Source organism: Mustela erminea, chromosome 16, assembly GCF_009829155.1.
Source record: "Mustela erminea isolate mMusErm1 chromosome 16, mMusErm1.Pri, whole genome shotgun sequence".
Taxonomy (NCBI): Eukaryota; Metazoa; Chordata; class Mammalia; order Carnivora; family Mustelidae; genus Mustela; species Mustela erminea.
This window is the reverse complement of record NC_045629.1, coordinates 25810758-25826753: the sequence shown is the minus strand read 5'-3', so window position 1 is coordinate 25826753 and position 15996 is coordinate 25810758. Positions and strand designations below refer to the sequence as shown.

The 15996-nt window shown below is 34.9% G+C and overlaps 1 protein-coding gene across 13 annotated transcripts in view; it reads left to right on the top strand.

Annotated features, from left to right (window-relative positions):
• STAU2 (staufen double-stranded RNA binding protein 2) overlaps positions 1-15996 on the top strand; it is a 327264-nt gene that overhangs the window by 32642 nt on the left and 278626 nt on the right. For 8 of the 13 annotated variants that reach the window (XM_032316750.1, XM_032316742.1, XM_032316752.1 and 5 more), the window contains exon 3: positions 14451-14581. The exons of the other annotated variants lie outside the window; for them this stretch is intronic. In XM_032316750.1, coding sequence (XP_032172641.1) covers positions 14468-14581 — 114 coding nt within the window. In that variant the 5' untranslated portion in view covers positions 14451-14467. The remainder of the gene's footprint in view (positions 1-14450; positions 14582-15996) is intronic. 13 annotated transcript variants of the gene reach the window in all.

The following is a 15996-nucleotide window of genomic DNA, read 5'->3' as shown; positions in this document are numbered from 1 at the left end:
GACACACAGATCAGTGGAACAGAGTAGAGAGCCCAGATGTGGACCTTCAACTCTATGGTCAAATGATCTTTGACAAAGCAGGAAAAAATATACAGTGGGAAAAAGACAGTCTCTTCAATAAATGGTGCTGGGAAAACTGGACAGCTATGTATAGAAGAATGAAGCTTGACCATTCTCTTAGACCATGAACAAAAACAAACTCAAAATGGATAAAAGACCTCAACGTGAGGCAAGAATCTGAAAATCCTAGAGGAGAACATAGGCAGTAATCTCTTCAACATTGGCCACCACAAGTTCTTTCAAGATATGTCTCCAAAGGCAAAGGAAACAAAAGTGAAAATGAACTTTTGGGACTTCATCAAGATCAAAAGCTTCCGTACAAAAAGCACTTTTAACTACACAAGTAGGTTAGAAGTGAAAAGTGGAAAATGATATAACCTATTTGAAAGGAAGTTCGAATGAGCTTATTAACTTCGGACAATGGAGATTAGAGTATTATCTGGGATAAAGAAGGTCATTTCATAATAATGGGGTCCGTTAATTAAGACAACATAACAGGGGGCGCCTGGGTGGCTCAGTGGGTTAAGCCACGGCCTTCGGCTCAGGTCATGATCTCAGGGTCCTGGGATCAAGTCCCGCATTGGACTCTCTGCTTGGCAGGGAGCCTGCTTCCTCCTCCTCTCTCTCTCTCTGCCTGCCTCTCTGCCTACTTGTGATCTCTCTCTGTCAAATAAATAAATAAAATCTTTAAAAAAAAAAAAAAAAAAAAAAAGACAACCTAACAGGTTTAATGTTTATGCTCCTAATAACCAAACTTTAAACATACAAAACGAAATTAATTAGAAATGCAAGGAGAAATTTCCATAGAGATTTCAGTAATCCTTCTCAATAATTGATATAAGTGGACAGAAAACTACGAAAGGTACAGTTGAGTTGGATACTACTGTCCGCCAACTTGACTTAACTAGATTTACAGAACACTCTACTCAAGAAGAGCAGAAGACATATTTGTTCAGAAGTTTATGTAGAACATTTACCATGATAGACCATATTTACCAAGATAGAGCCATATAAGAAGTTTCCGTAAATTCAGAAGGATTCAGTTCATAAAGAATCTTATCAGACCCAGTGGAATTAAATTAGAAATCATTAATAAAAAGATCCTTGGAAAAATTTCCACATGTTTGGAAATTAAATAGCATGCTTATAAGTAATCCATCGTTAGAAGAAGCAATCAAATGGGAATTGGAAAATATTTTAAACTCTATGAGAACAGAAACAACATATGGAGGATGCTGCTAAAACAGTACTGAGAGGGAAATCTGTAGCTCTAAATGCTATAATAGAAAAGAAGAAAGAATGACTTTAGTTTCTATCTTAAAAAAGTAGATAAAGAAGAGTAAATTAATACCAAAGGAAGCAGAAGAAAATAGTAGATAATATTGGGGCGCCTGAGTGGCTCAGTGGGTTAAAGCCTCTGCCTTCGGCTTGGGTTGTGATCCCAGGGTCCTGGGATTGAGCCCTGCATCGGGTTCTCTGCTCCACGGGGAGCCTGCTTCCTCCTCTCTCTGCCTGCCTCTCTGCTTACTTGTGATTTCTCTCTGTCAAATAAATAAATAAATAAAATCTTTAAAAAAAATAGTAGATAATATGAATAGTCCTCTGTGTATTAAATAAATTGGAATTATAATTAAAAATCTGCTTACAAAGAAAACTCCAGGTCTAGATAGTTTCACTGGTGAATTAGATAAAACACTATAGGAGGAAATAATATCAATTCTACATAAACTTTTGAAAAACAGTTGAAATGGAGGGAATATTTTCCAAAGCCTATGATGCTAGCATTACTGGGAAACCAGAACCAGGCAAAGACATTATACATAAACTTCAGAATAATACTACTTGTGAGCATAAATGCAAAAAACCCAAACCAAATTTCAACAAATCAGTTCAATGGTGTATTAAAAGGTTAATATGTTATGAACATCCGGTGTTTATCCCAGTAATGCAGGTTGGTTTAACAATAAAAAAAAATCAGTATAATTCACCATATTTACAAACAAAAAAGTAAAAATCATAATCATCCCAATAGATGCAGAAAAATCATTTGAGTAATACAGTAAACATTCCTGATTTAAAAAAAACAAACAAACAAGAAAACTAGTAAACTAGGAATAGAAGTGAGATTCCTCAGCATGAAGCAGGGATCTATCAAAATCCTAGAGGAGAACATATGCAGTAAGCTCTTCGACATTGGCCACAGCAACTTCTTTCAAGACATGACTCCAAAGGCAAAGGAAACAAAAGCGAAAATGAACTTTTGGGACTTCATCAAAATAAAAAGTTTCTGCAAAGCAAAGGAAATAGTTAATAAAACAAAGAGGCAACCCATGGAATGGGAGAAGATATTCGCAAATAACACTATAAAGCTGATGTCCAAGATCTATAAAGAACTCCTCAAACTCAACACCCAAAAAACAGATAATCATGTCAAAAAACGGGCAGAAGACACGAACAGACACTTCTTCAAAGAAAAAATACAAATGGCTAACACATACATGAAAAAATGTTCATCATCATTAGCCATCAGGGAGATTCAAATCAAAACCACATTGAGATATCACCTTACACCAGTCAGAATGGCCAAAATCAACAAGATAGTAAACAACATGTGTTGGAGAGGATGTGGGGAAAGGGGAACCCTCTTAAACTATTGGTGGGAATGCAAGTTGGTGCAGCCACTTTGGAAAACAGTGTGGAGATTTCTCAAAAAATTAAAAATAGAGCTACCCTATGACCCTGCAATTGCACTACTGGGTATCTACCCCAAAGATACAGATGTGTGAAAAGAAGGGCCATCTGTACCCCAATGTTCTTAGCAGCGATGGCCACAGCCGCCAAACTGGAAAGAACCAAGGTGCCCTTCAGTGGACGAATGGATAAAGAAGATGTGGTCCATATACACTATGGAGTATTATGCAGCCATCAGAAAGGATGAATACCCAACTTTTGTATCAAGATGGACGGGACTGGAGGAGATTAAGCTGAGTGAGATAAGTCAAGCAGAGAGAGTCAAATATCATACAGTTTCACTTACTTGTGGAGCATAAGGAATAACACGGAAGACATTAGGAGAAGGAAAGGAAAAGTGAACTGGGGTAAATTGGAGTGGAGGAGACAAACCATGAGAGACCGTGGACTCTGAGAGACATACGGAGGGTTTTGGAAGGGAGGGGAGTGGGGGTTTGGGTGAGCCTGGTTGTGGATACTAAGGAGGGCATGTATTGCACGGAGCACTGGGTGTGGTGCATAAACAATGAATCTTGAAACACTGAAAAATATAAACAAAATTATGATGTTAAAAAAAAAGAAGTAAGATTTCTCAATCTGGTAATGGACATTCATGACAAACCTCATTTACTGACATTGTACTTACTGGTGAAAGATTGAATACTTTCTTTTTACAATCAGGAACAATATAGAGATGTTTACTTTTACCAGTCGTATTCAACATTTTCCTGGCGATTCTAGGTAGTGCAATCAGGGAAGAATAAAAATGTTATTCACATGTGAAAGGAAGGAATAAAGCTATCCTTATTCACAGATGGCCTAATTGTCTATGTTGAAAATCACACAGAATCCTGTTAGTACTAATCAAATGAGTTTAGTAAAGTTGAAGTATAGAACATTAATATACAAAAATCAGGTGGATTTCTATAAAGTAGCAAGGAGGAATGAGAAATTGAAATAAAAGTTATGATTTAAAAATATGAAAATATGAAATACTTATGATAAATCTAACAAAATATGTTAAAGAAAATTGAAAGCTACAAAATACTGTTGAAAGTGAAGGATACCTGAATACATTAGAGATAGAATTGGTACAGATTGTATATTTTGAATTGAACCATTGGGTAAAAGTTATTTGTAATCCTCAAATCAATACTTGCAGTGCTCTGCCGACTGGCACAAAATTAGAGTTGCCTGATGTGCAGAGTCCGAACAGAGGATGAACATTCTGTTTTCTTGTTTTAGCTCTCATGCATTAAGCAAGCGTCTTTTTCTTGCTCTGTTTAGTGCCACATTTTTAGCATTTTTGTGTTTCTTGGTTGGTTATTTGCCTGTTTAAAATGTCTCCTAAGCATGGTGCTAAGGTGCTGTGTAGTATTCCTAAGCACAAGAACGTTGTGATGTGACTTATGGAGAAAGTACATGTATTTAGATTAGCTTTGTTCATGCAGGAGTTAGAGTGTTGTCAGCTCTGAGTTCAGTGTTAGTCAACAATATATACTAAGAGGGGATCTATAACCAGAAACACACGAAAAGCAGTGTTATATATTGATTGAGAAAAATATGACTAGAGGTTTGTAGGAACCTGTCTTTCCCCTAGCAGCGGTGAGTTGATATTTGATAATTCGTTGTTCATGGTGACGTTATAAAACATAATTATCTATGAGATGTTATTTCAATATTGAAAATTAACTGTATAACCTGTGTATGAGTTGGAAAACTGAAATTTGTTAAAATGTTGATTTTTTTGGATTGAAGCAAGGGGAAACCACAGATTGGTGAGAAGTAATGAGAATGTGCATTGGTTTAGTGTTAAAGGGAGTAAAGAAAAAGGGAAGGACAGAGGAGATATTTTATTTTATTTAATTTTTAAAAAATATTTTATTCATTTTTTTGATAGAGAGATATCACAAATAGGCAGAAAGGCAGGCGGCGAGAGAGAGAGAGAAGCAGGCTCCCTGCTGAGCAGAGAGCCCGATGTGGGACTTGATCCCAGGACCCTGAGATCATGACCTGAGCCGAAGGCAGAGGCTTAACTCACTGAGCCACCCAAGCGCCCTGAGGAGATATTTTAGAAGCAAACTGCAACACTGGCAATTGAACACGAGAGATGGGAGAGAAATCATGGTGGTTTCAAGCTGGGGTTACTGCAAGGTGATGCCTTTCAGAGAAATAAGGATGGCAGGAGGGGTGCAAACCCAAGGCTGGTTTAGATAGCTTAAGCTTGAGGTCCTAGTAGACCTCAGCTGGTGGGGTTCATCGAGCAGTTAACCTTTCAGTCTGGTAGGCAGGAGAGAAGTCGGGTGTAAATTTTAAAAGAAGTTTCCTGGGGTTCTGGGCTGGCTCAGTCAGTAGAACATGCAGCTCTTGATCTTGGGGTCATGACTTCAAGCCCTATATTGGGCATAGAGCTTACTTTTAGAAAAAAATTAAAAAAAAAAAGGAGTTTGCTAAGCTGCATAACTGAAGTATAGTTCTATCACAAACCTTAAGTTTCTAGACTTTATAAGGAGGCAGGGAGCATAGGTCTGAAGAGCTGTAGGTCAGGGGGAATGTAGGCATGGGGAAAATGAGTGTGGCATGGAGACCTGAAAGATAGGTCATGGCATGAGGGAAATATCCAAGTTAGGAACACACTGCAAAAATTTGTAAATGAAGAGTGAGCTCCTAATTGGGGAGCATCCACAGATTCGTGCTGTTCTACACAATGCATTAACTTAGGTTGCTGGTGGGGAGGGGTTCCTCTGCACTCTCTCTCACTCAAACCTTCTCTCACTGAACAAGATGACCTTCAAAGTCTCTTCTAAACCTGTTGTATTTCTTTATTATAACCTCATTTCTCTCTCACACACATTATTATAACTTCATTTCTCTCACACACACTTCATTTTTCTCACCCAAAAACAAGAAAAAAACCGAAAGCACACAAATTTGTCTTGGGAAGATAGATAGATACAGAGAACTAAGAACATATCACCAATTTACAGAATTCTAACTTTACAACCAACTATTTCAGACAAGAAAATTGGCGGAAACTTGGCTCAGTAACTGTAATTCTCTTAAAGGTTTTTAAAAAGGAGTTATCTTTAAAAAATGATCTCTGAGATTCCTGAGATCATGGGTGGCTGGCTCCTTTGGAAGAGCATGAGACTCTTGATCTTGGGTTTTTGAGTTTGGGCCCCATGTTGGGTATAGAACTGATAAAAAATAAAATCTTAAAGAAATAAAAAAAAAAGGGGTACCTGGGTGGCTCAGTTGTTGAGTGTCTGCCTTGGGCTCAGGTTATGATCCCGGGATTCTGGGATCGAGTCCCATATCGAGCTCCTGCTTGGCAGGTAGCCTTCTCCTCCCTCTCCCACTCCCCCTACTCGTGTTCCCTCTCTCCATGTGTCTCCTTCTGTCAGATAAATAAAATCTTAAAAAAGAAAAAAAATTAAGGGGCTCAGTTGGTTAAGCGTCTGACTTCAGCTTGGGTCATGTTCTTAGGGTCCTGGGGTGGAGCCTCAGGTAGGGCTCCCCATCCAGTGGGGAGTCTGCTTCTCTTCCTCTGCCCCTCCCCCTGCTCATGCTAGCCATATATCCATCTCTCAAATAAAGTCTTAAAAAATTAAAAAAAAAAAAAATGGGTGCCTGGGTGGTTCAGTCGTTTAAGCATCTGCCTTCGACTCAGGTCGTGGTCTTAGGGTCCTGGGATAGAGTCTCTCATTGGGTTCCCTGCTAAGCCAGAGCCTGCTTCTCCCTCTCTGCTGCTCCCCCTGCTTGTTGGTGTGCTCTGTCAAATAAATAAATAAAATCTTAAAAAAAAAATTAAAAAACCTAAGAAATACTTTAAAAATGAAAGAAAAAAGTTGATTTTTACCAAATTAACCTGTAGATTCGAGGGAATTCTTCTCTAATCCTTGCAGGCATTTTTGCCTAGAATAAAATTCATATGTAAATACAAGAACTTAGAATAGCCAAAACAAGTGGGAAAAAGAACAGTGTTGGGGTACCAACACTACCTAATTTCAAGAAATATTGTAAAGCTACAGTAAAAGCAGAATTGGCATACAAATAGACAAATATATTACTGAAATATAAGAGATAGTCCAGAAGTAAACCCACTTACATATTGATAACTGATTTTGACAAAGCCATGAAAAGCAATACAGTGGAAAAAATAATAGCATTTTTCACAAATACTGCTTGAGCACTGGACATTGATCTACAAAAAATGGGAATGAATCCATATTTTGCACCATGTACAAAAATTAATTCAAAATGGCCCAGAGACCTCAATGTGCAGCCCCAAACTATAAAGCTAGAAGAAAATGGGAATATTTGAGACCTTACCTAGTTAATGATTTCTTAGATACAACACCAAGAGCACAATATGTAAATGGATGAATTGATAAACTAGATCTTACTAAAATTAAAGTCTGCTCTTCAGAAGACACTGGTAAGGGAATAAAAAGAGATGCCACATTCTGGGAGGAAATCTTTGTGAAACATATATCTAATGACATATTTAGAATAAGTAAGGAACTCTTCAGATAAAACAATAAGGAAAGTAACCCAATTGAAAAATGGTAACCCAATTGAAAAGCTATTTTGGTGGATGCTTCATTACAGGATAAATATAGATAGTGTGTAAAATATGAAAAGATCACATGTGTACTCAGTAGGGAATGCAAATTAGCTTCACCATGAGATACCATTATGTAGCTATTACAATGGCTAAAGTTAAGAAGACCGACCGTATCAAATGTTGGTAAAGCTACACTATATTTTAGCAGTGTTTAAATCCCAAGGTGGTTTCATTTGTAAAAGTCAGGGATTGTAGACACGACACTTACTGCCTGCTTTGAATCAGGTCCTTGAGCATCTTGTTTTTCAGAACCTTGGTGGCCCTGTAAAGATTGGAAAGAACAATGGCAGAGTCTAAAACTTACACTGTAAACCATTCCCTACTTTTAGTATGGTTTTGTAAAATATTTTTTTAAATGTAAATTATATATATATATATATATATGCCTATTCATTGTAAAAAGGTACAACAATGGGGTACTATAAGGTAGAAAGTGTGGATTCTCCAGATACCTGGGTGGTTGAGTAGGTCAGTAAAGCAACTGCCTTCGGCTCAGGTCATGATCCTAAGGTTCTGGGACCAAGTCCTGCATAGGGTTCCTTGCTCAGTGGCAAGCCTGCTTCTTCTTCTGCTTGGTGCTCCCACTGCTTGTGCATGCACTTACTCTCTCTCTCTCTGACAATAAATAAATAAAAGGCAAGGAAAAAAAAATGAGGAGTCTTTCTGTTCCCTGCCAGTTGCATTTCTTCTGTTATGCATAGGCACTTATTTGATTAAAAAAAAAAAAAAAGATCAGACAGTAAGCTGTCCTGTTTTTCATTTAACACTTTTGTAACATTTTCCATGTCAGTGCACAAGATCTGTACCTCATCTTTTCAGAGTTGCACATCCCACTGTAGTTTATTTAACCAGTTAATTATTGCTGGATAAATATTTAGCTTGTTTGTAGCTCTTGAATTATAGTCTTGCTATGCATATTGTCACTGTGTATATTTTATGTGAGTCTTCCTATAGTATGAATACCTAGATGTAGAGTTGCTGTTTTAAAGATAGAGGCAATTGAAACTTTTCTTTTTTTTTTTTTTTAGCTTTACTTATTTATTTTAGAGAGAGTGCATGTGCACAGCATGGAGAAGCAGAGGGAAAGGGAGAGAAGCTCAAGCAGATTCTGCACTGAGTGCAGAGCCCATTGCGGGACTCGATCTCATAACCCTAAGATCACTACCTGAGCTGAAACCAAGAGTTGGAGTCTGAATCAACTGCACCACCCAGGTGCTCTGCAATTGAAGCTTTAATCAGTATTGCCAGTTTGCTCACCAAAAAGTCCACATTCTATTTGCATTGGTAGAGTTTGCACCCATTTTCCTACATCCTTGCCAATACTTATATGATCATTTTATGGTCTTTATCAGTTTAGTGTGATAAGTTACATTTCATTGAAATTCAAATATTTATTTCTTTAGACATTAGTTTTTTGAGCAGATGTGTTTACTCAAATTACATTGTGAGTTGATTGTGAGTACATTTGCCCTTTTTTCTATTGGATTTAAAAAATTTTATTTTTTTTATCATCTTTGTGTTTTATGGGTGTTAACAATTTTTCTTTATATGTTGCAAGTATTTCTTCAGTTTGTAGACTTTTTTTTTTAAAAGATTTTATTTATTTATTTGACAGACAGAGATCACAAGTAGGCAGAGAGGCAGGCAGAGAGAGGAAGGGAAGCAGGCTCCCCACTGAGCAGAGCCCGATGCGGAGCTCGATGCAGAGCTCTATCCCAGGACTCTGAGATCATGACCTGAGCCGAAGGCAGAGGCTTTAACCCACTGAGCCACCCAGGCGCCCCAGTTTGTAGACTTTTTAAAACATCATTTGTGGTATCTTTTTTGCTAGTATGGGAGTTCTACATTTTTATGTTATTATTAAATCTGTTAGTTGATCCCATTATAACTTTTAGGTTTCCCTTCTTACCTAGAAAAGTTGTTTGTCTTACAGGATTATGACAGAAATTTAGCCAAATTTTCTTGTGCTTTTATCATATTTTTATATTTTACATTTTTATACTTATGGAATTTATTTTTATGTTTATATAAGGTAGGAACTTAAATTTTTCCCTAATCGATAGGCAATTAGAACAGTTTGATCTTTGGGTATTGATTTTGCTTGGACAACCTTAGGTTATAGTCTAATCTGAAGTTACATGGTTTGTTTTAGTTACAGCTGTGGAGAGGTAGTCTTATTTCTCCTAGAAGGCAAGAGCCTGTGGAAGGCAAATTCCTTTGCTCCTTTGACTCTGTTTTTTTTTTTTTTTTTTAATTTTTTAACTTGGGTATTAGGATGAGTCACTTCCAATAGCAGGGCCTAGGGGAAGGGAAGCCAGCAAAGAGACTTAGAAACTGTGTCCAAGTCATTTCTGGGACCAGGGATGGAAATAGATTCTTCTATGGAGAGACTTGCCTTGGCAGGTGAGGTAGACTAAGTATTAGCAACAGCTTTGGCTGCAATTTAACTACTTTAAAAATGTTGCTACTGTAAGTTCTGGCTTAGGAAGTTTTTGGTATTTTGATGGATTCTGGTTCAGTTTTTTCTGCAGTTTCCTTATATGCGTTCTGTTTTCTGCTAACGATCTACTTGTATTTGCTGGAATGTGATGTGTTTTATGTGCTTTCTCCTGCATGTGTGCTGTGGACAAGCTTGGATTGTCTTTGTTCTACCCTTGCAGGCTTACTTAACTAATCACCACCTCTTGAAAACTGCTCTTTTAGTACCTCTTTCACCTAAGAACTCCCTGTAGCAACCTTATTATTAGCATTTGTATTGTATTGTATTTGTTTATGGTATGTGCCTGTTTCTTAGGCCATTTTGTGAGCTCTCTTGGGACCGGGATTTTGCCTGTTGATTAAAAATTCTCAGCTCCATTATTTTGGTATGGTTTGAAGATTTAAGTCCCAGAGAGTCAGGACATTTTATAAAAATACAAAAGTAGGGTTTGTCTCAAAAAGACTAGAGTGTATCTAATTTTTGTTGAATGTGCTGATACTGGGGTTATAAATATCTATTTACCAGTATTACTCATCAAAATTATGGTGAGTTACATGTAAACAAATTTAATATCAACATAGAATATTCCCTAACACAAATATGAGAAATCTTAAAATGTCTTTTGTAGCACAGCTGGAAATTTTTCAGTGGAACCAAATTTATAAGTCAGTCATAGTCGTAAGTCTGGAAAAAATAACAAATACATGCTTTTTACAGAATATTAAAGAAGTCTATTTGTGTGAATCAAATCAGCTTTTCCTAACATTTTAATTCAGAATATTTTAAGTTGGAGGGCTATGAAAAAACGTTTATAAAACTGTATCACTCTTTTCATAATTTGATGGTAGTGTGCTTTAACAAATTATTTATAATCATAATAATAATAGATTCTTATCTTTGTTAACAGGTCTTATGTTATCCCATTCAACCCATAAAATTATCCAGTAATATAAAAGCAACTATTATTTTTGTTTTACTGCCTAGAAAGTGACCTTTAAATACTTTCTCAAACTCATATGGAATCAGTAAGTAGCTGAGATATCCAAAGCAGGTTCCTAACCATCAAACGGCAGTTGCTCTCTCAAAATGGGAAAGTCTTAGATTGTGAAATCCATTATCATTAATTTTATTTACTTCTAAGTAGGCTTCTATCCCAGCCACCAAACTGACTTGAAGCCTATTTCAGAATATCTTGATGAAAACATTCACAGGTCTCTTGAAATTGTATACCTATACAACAGTATATGTATTTCTCCCTTTTTGCATTATTGGCTTTTCGAAGAAGTTATATATAAATTAAGCTTGTAGGTCTTAACTTTTATAGGTTAGTTTTATAGTTTTGTAGATGCTTTATTAAAATTTTGGTTTAAGTTTTTGAAAAAGATATAAAAAGGTATAAAAAAGAGAGTAGCAAGATCATGCACCTGTGCAGTTGGGCGAGGGAAGAGGGAAAGGGAGAGAGAGAATCTCACATAGATTCCCCACTGAGTGCAGAGCCCCACACAGGGCTAGATCCCATGATCTGAGGATCATGATCTGAGACAAAATCAAGAGTTGATCACTGAACTGACTGACCCACCCAGGCATCCCAAAAATTTTGGCTTAAATTTTAATTATTGCTCTATCACTGAGCTCTGTCAAGTAGTTAATACTAATAAGATTCTTGATTAAATAGAGGTGTAGCTATTTAAAATAAAGTTTTAATCATTCTGTAAAATAAATTACAACTAGGTCTAAATATTTTAAAATCTACCAAATTTAAACATTTAAATTTTAGTTATAAAGCTTTATTTAAATGAGATTCTGTGTGTATTTGCACACGTTTCACACCAAATCTTAAGTGACACATTAAAAAATGTTTATTAAACATTTTAAACACATTAAAAAATTTTATAGGATTTATGTTATTTTTATGCAGTGAAAAGTCAAAGTTATCACCATGTTATTAGTTGACATTTTACTTTAAAGTATTTAGATCTGGTTTTCTTACCAAGCAAGTATACAGGGCTGTGAACATCATTTTTTAAAAATTTAAACTCAATTAGCCAACATATATATTTTATCATTTTAATATATTAAAAATCTGTACTATGAAAAATTTTCATAGTGACTATAAAATTGTCACATTGTGCTTGATATGCTCCTAATATTTTTTGCATTTTAACAGATGAATATATTGCATTGCTGAGTTATAAAAATTATACAGTAGTATATGTGCTATTTAAGTGTTATGCAAAATTAGCTGATTTTTACCAGACTTTAATATTTTCTCATTTTTAACAAATTGTCATTTTTCTTTGCTTCTTGATACAGGCATAGGTATCTGTATCTTCTGTTGTACTTGAGTTATTTAATGCCATGGTATGCAAGGACCCAAACTGATTATAACCCAAGTCACCTAGTATTTTATATGATGACTGACTTATGGTACAATTTATAAAATTTACAGTGGAATAAGTAAGATGCAGATTTCCTCAAACCTCTCTTGACTTACTCTTGTCTTTTTTGTGCTGTTCCAAAAAGTAAAAATTACTAGTTTTTCTGTTTGTTTTACATGCCACTTAGAGTGGTTTAATTGTAGAATCAGTTGTCAACTGTATTGGTCCTACAGGTGGTTGTTTAGGTTCTCCTTTCTTTCACTTGTGCTTTAGTAGCTATTTATGTAGTTTTTTAATCAAATAATTTCTAAATTGTAATGTGATCAAATTATTGTGTTAAATTATTGATCCTGAAAAGAGTATGAAAAAGTTAAGAGAATACTGTTTTGTTCATTAAATTTGCCATAGAAAGTTCATAAAGTTTCTAAATTGAGCTATTTCTATTTATTTAATGTATTTTCCACACATTGTGACTAGTTTAATTGAGCAGAAAGTAAGCCACTTGAGTGTTTTATGCTAAGGTTTTAAAATATTTCTTGGTATGATTTAATAGGAGATGAAAGAAGACTAAAAAGTAGTTAATGTGTCTATAAATGAGATGAATGACTAATACAGGATAAAATAATAGAGTATTAGGAAAATATTTTGAAGCTGTAATAATTGTGGTAGAATTTAGAATATTGTACGTTAAAAAATCTTAACCTCAAAACAACTTGTGAGTTAAGTAGGATAGATTTATTATACCCTTAAGGATAAAGCATAGAAGGCTTAGTTAAATTAAGTAAAAATCATTAATACCTTGCAGGTTAGGGAGGGGTTTCTTAAACAAATAGCAAGCACAGACTGTAAAAGAAAATATTGATAAATATTATACATAAAATAATCAATAGATAAAAAGACAGGAGTTGTTCCCAAAGAGGAAACCCAAATGATCAATAACATGAGAAGGTGATTAGACTCACTAGGAAAATGGGAATGCAAATTAAAGTAATAGTGGGGAAAACAAAAACTAATAGAGGGATACAATTCATCAGACATCAAATTATCAAAAATTAAAATACCTGACCATACTCCATGTCTTCAGGGTTGAAGGGAAGTGGTAATTCTCATACTACCAGCAGAAGGTAATTTGGTACAGTCATTCTGAGTGCCTTTTGGCAGCATGTTTTTACTCATAAAGGTAAAGAATTGAAACAATTTAAATGTCTGTCAGTAGGGGAGTGTATTAGAAAACCGATGTGGTATTGTGATGGAAATTATACAGCAGTTAAAAGTAACACAATGGATCTATACAAGTTATAATATCAAAAACATAATGAAGAGCGAAGAAAGTTTGAAAATTATATGTTATATTACTATTAATGTGACTGCAAAACCATATATATCTCAAGATTGTATTTGCATGGATATACATACATGCATGTAAATGTATTATAAAATATTCCAGAGGGATATATTCTAAATTCATTTAGTAGTGGTTTCTGGAAAGGATAAACGGACCTTAACTGGAATATAATACTGTTTTGTTTTAATGAGACTTAAACTTGGAAAATATTAATTTCAGTTCTAAGGGGTAAGAACTTGGACATTTGTTAAATTGTCCTTTCTACTTCTTTTAAAATTTTATGAAAAAAAAAAAAACCCAAAAAGGAAAGGAAGTTACTAAAAATAGTAGTTGAAAGAGCTAGTACTTAAGCTTAGACTCCATTCCCAAGTCTAGAGCTTTTTTAGTTAATATGCTGCCTCAAAATAAGAAGGAAAAAAAAAGTAAGATCAAATGATAATAAGGTAGAATATAGTTTTATAGTAATAAGAATCAGGAGAATTATGTGTTTATGCTAAAATTTTTTGAGAGGAAAGGAAAGTTATAAGATAAACTAAAAATCATTATAATTGTATTATTTAAAAATTGGTATGTGTGCTGTTATCAAAAAATGTATAGAGAGCAATTTAGGTACTTAGGGAAAACGTTACCTGAATTTATTGTTTAAATGTGATACATATTTCTGTTGCATGTAATGGAACACTTTAGATGGTTTGAGTTTTTTATATAAAATTCATGAAAATAATTTAATCCAAATTTACAATCTGACGTCGATCTAAAAAAGTCAAAATTAGCTTTTCTTCCATTTTAAAGTCATTCTTCACAAAAACTTTAAAGCCTTTTTATTTACAGCTTCTCTCCAAGATAAAATGGCAAACCCCAAAGAGAAAACTCCAATGTGTCTGGTAAATGAGTTAGCCCGTTTCAATAGAGTCCAACCCCAGTATAAACTTCTGAAAGAAAGAGGGCCTGCTCATTCGAAGGTAAGGTTATGAAGAGAGGTGGTGAGACATGCTTATCAAAGTCTATCAGATTTATCATCTCAGGTTTTAACTGTGCTTCATTGGGGGGTGGAGGGAGGGGCAGCAGATGACCTAAAGGCTTTTAGTTCTATATTAATAATATTTAGAAGTCTGTAACTAAACAATTTTATTGCTCATTATGGTTTACAAAGCTTTGTCAGATTTGGTGCTTCGCAAAAACCTTAACAGATCAGGAGATGTGGATTTTGATTTTTGTTTTGTAAAGTAACTTACACACAGAGAAGTTAAGTGACTTGCTTAATAATAGCTCATATGTGCCTGTGCCAGCACTTGAATATGTGTTCTTTGGCTCCCAAATGCAGTGTTCTTTCCATTAAATTAATAACTTTTAAAGTAAAATGGACACAGAGTAAATATAACAAGTTACCTAGTGAGACATCTTTTCCAGTGTGATACGCAGTTATAAGTTTCATCATTTATAAAAGTTGTATGTAGCAATATTGTTGTTATTTATGCATTCATTTATAATATTGTTCTCTTGAGTGGGAGAGCAATTTATATTTACATATAGCCTCATATATATGTTTGTATATATGTTATAAAGAAGTCTATAATTAATACATTTATGTTTGAGCTTTATTCATATGTTTTAAAAAGTCTCAGTTGTACACAAATTTCCATGGTACATTTTTAATCTTGGATTTATGATCATTAATTTTTTATGATGAAACAATTGATCCTCAAATTGGTTAATCTGTGTAAAGCAATGGCTCTTGGATTATATAATTGTTTTCTAGTACCTCCTTCAAAGTAAGGTATGTGAGATTAAACTGAAATCTGTTAATTTTCTTCCCTATTAGAGACTTTTATGAAGGATTTATGGACAACAGTTTAATTTGTCATTATATCATATCTCTATATGTAGAGAATAAAGTTGTGGCCTTGGTCTACCTGTTAAGTCATTTATCCTGACTCTCTTTTGTACCCATTAATTCGTACTCATTTCGTATTCATTTCTGTTCTGCCCTTATCACATTGAACTGTTGCATTTCTTAGAACGGTTCATGTTTTTTTCACATCTCTCTGCTTCCCCTATGTTGTAGTGTCTCCCTGCCTTGAAGGTCCTTTTGTTCTTATGCATTTTTGAACACTAAGCTCACACAGCACATATTCTAAACCTTTGTGAAACTTCTCTGATTCCTCCACTGGGCCTTCATCAGGACGTGTCTTCCTCAGGTGTAGTCACTGCTGTGCTGTACATGTTGGTCATTACTTTGTACTAGACTGAGCTTTATTAAGGTTATTGTTCTTCTATATTTTATGGCTCTTATAGGAACTGTCTTCCTAGCTCCTCATTTCTAATTCCAGGAATTCTTCCTTGAGGTGATTCCCCAGCTTTCAATTTCATGTTAATA